The sequence below is a fragment of the Apium graveolens genome, chromosome 4 (genome assembly GCF_009905375.1).
Source record: "Apium graveolens cultivar Ventura chromosome 4, ASM990537v1, whole genome shotgun sequence".
NCBI classification, from domain to species: Eukaryota; Viridiplantae; Streptophyta; class Magnoliopsida; order Apiales; family Apiaceae; genus Apium; species Apium graveolens.
This window is the reverse complement of record NC_133650.1, coordinates 151,337,421-151,339,680: the sequence shown is the minus strand read 5'-3', so window position 1 is coordinate 151,339,680 and position 2,260 is coordinate 151,337,421. Positions and strand designations below refer to the sequence as shown.

General features: G+C 37.3%; 1 protein-coding gene across 1 annotated transcript; it reads right to left on the bottom strand.

Moving 5' to 3' along the window:
* Positions 1-257: 257 nt before the first annotated feature.
* Positions 258-1,742, bottom strand: LOC141719072 (pentatricopeptide repeat-containing protein At5g04780, mitochondrial-like). The gene has a single exon (XM_074521454.1). It carries the CDS (start codon positions 1,740-1,742, stop codon positions 258-260), a length of 1,485 nt encoding a protein of 494 aa, XP_074377555.1.
* Between the last annotated feature and the right edge of the window lie 518 nt (positions 1,743-2,260).

Genomic DNA, 2,260 nt, shown 5'->3' with positions numbered 1-2,260 from the left:
TGTTAATATGCTCATATGGCCAATACTCTTCCACTCATATCTGCCCAGCAACAAGAAACTTCAAATTTGGTTGCGTTCAATAACGTAAAAACGGTTATACAGAGAAGATAGCATGCACTTGAAGTGTTCAGAAAATTAATTTAAATCTTTCTGCCATTTACATTTCATTGCCATGTAGATCCTCCAAGTCAACAACTAGAACCCGGCTCTTGGTATAGGTGCTATAGTATAATGTCAAAACTAAAAAGCAAGTACTCCTATACACATATGTCAATCGACATCAAGGTCCTCAAAATTCCATCCATTGTTTCATGTAATATGTTCCCAGAAGGATGAAAAACGTCTCCCTGGTAAAATTTGTGGATTTTTCCCTTTATCGTAATACAGCTACAACCCGGAGACTTGAATATTCCCGTGTTTCTAATTATAGATCTAATCCTTGAAACACCATCTCGCATACCTAGAGATTCATATATACTACACAAGGCTATGTAGTTGCTAGTATTTTTCGGTTCTATATCAAAGAGATGATGAGCCGCTATTTCTCCTATCTCAACATTCCTGCACATCATACATCCAGCTAGTAGAGCACCCCAAATACTTGCTGTAGGGTCCAATTTCATATTCTTTATTAATTCAAATGCTTCTTCAACTAGCCCCGAACGGCCCAGAAGATCTATGATACAAGCATAGTGCTCAAGACAGGGTTCAATATTGTAGACTAGACCAAGCGAATCGAAGATCTTCTTCCCTTGGTCTACAAGGCCCGAGTGACTACAACTAGCTAATATGGCAGTAATCGTGACAGAATTGGGTTCAAATCCACGGACTTTCATTTCCTCAAATAAAACCAATGACTCTTTCCCTTTCCCATGGACCCCATAGCACGATATCATGGTAGTCCAACTCACTAAATTTGCACTAATCATATTCTTAAAAACATTTTCTGAATTATACAAGAAGCCACACTTCGAGTACATATCAATAAGAGCGTTTACAATCGTAACATCATCACAAAATCTTAAACTCTTCACTACTTGGCCATGAATTTCTTTACCTTTCATAACATCTCCTTCCCTTCCACAAGCACTCAAAATACTCGGTATTGCCATACGATCCATCACCATTCCTTCCTTAAGCATATCTCTAAAACAAACTAGAGCATCTACATAAGACCCCAGCCTCACTAACCCCGAAATCATTGAATTCCAAGCAACAGAATCTTTAAACATCAAATCATCAAAAACCCGTTTAGCATCCTTCGCTTCCCTACATTTCAAGTAAAATTCCAAAAGCGCACTCCCAACAACAACATAATTCACATACCCACATTTAATCACCCAATTATGCAAACTTAAACCCAGTGTCATATCTCCAACTTCTCCACATGCCTTAAACAACGGAGTCAATGTATAGTGATCTGGTCTCATACCCACTTCAACAAACGCATTAAAAATACTCAAACCATCTTTATGTAGACAATTCTTCATATGGGTCGAGATCATTATGTTCCATGAGTGCATACTTCGGTCAGGCATTCTATCAAACACCCTGCGTGCATCGTTCAGTAACCCGCATTTGGAGTAAACCAATAACAAATCTGTTTGAAGAGTAATGTTTGGGAGTAGGCCACAAATGAGGATTTGAGCATGGGTTTTCTTGGCTGTAGAGATTGATGAAAGCAAAGGGCTGCAGTTTCGCAATATAGAAGAGAAGCAGGTAGCCGTTGCGAAATGTGACATCTTCAAAATTTTAAAATCATATCGATGATTTTTTTAAAGTGTACAAAAGTATGTGCCCATTTGGGTAATTTTTATAATAAATAACTTATAATTTAAAATGAATAATTAACTTGTAAGTGATAATTAAATAAATACTTATAAATTATATAAGTATGGATGCCGTTCCCCAACCACGATTGGTTGGGAGGGGTTTAGGAGCCAACAAATCACAACTGTTAGATATAAAAAGGGACGGCAGTGATTAAAACCTTCCGCAATAATTTATTGCGGAAGTGGGAAATAACCTTTATGTTCTTATTGCTTCCGCAATGAATCATTACGGGAGCTTATTTTTACACCCGACTTAACGGCAACAAACATACACAGACAGATACAAACACAAACACACACAAAATCAAGGCAATTTCAACAAATTTCATTGATTTGAAGGGCGATTTTAGTGAATTCAAGGCGATTCCAAGCCAATATATTCTTCTTTTTCTTCCGCAAAGGCTTGATTCGAAGGTTTGTTCTTATTT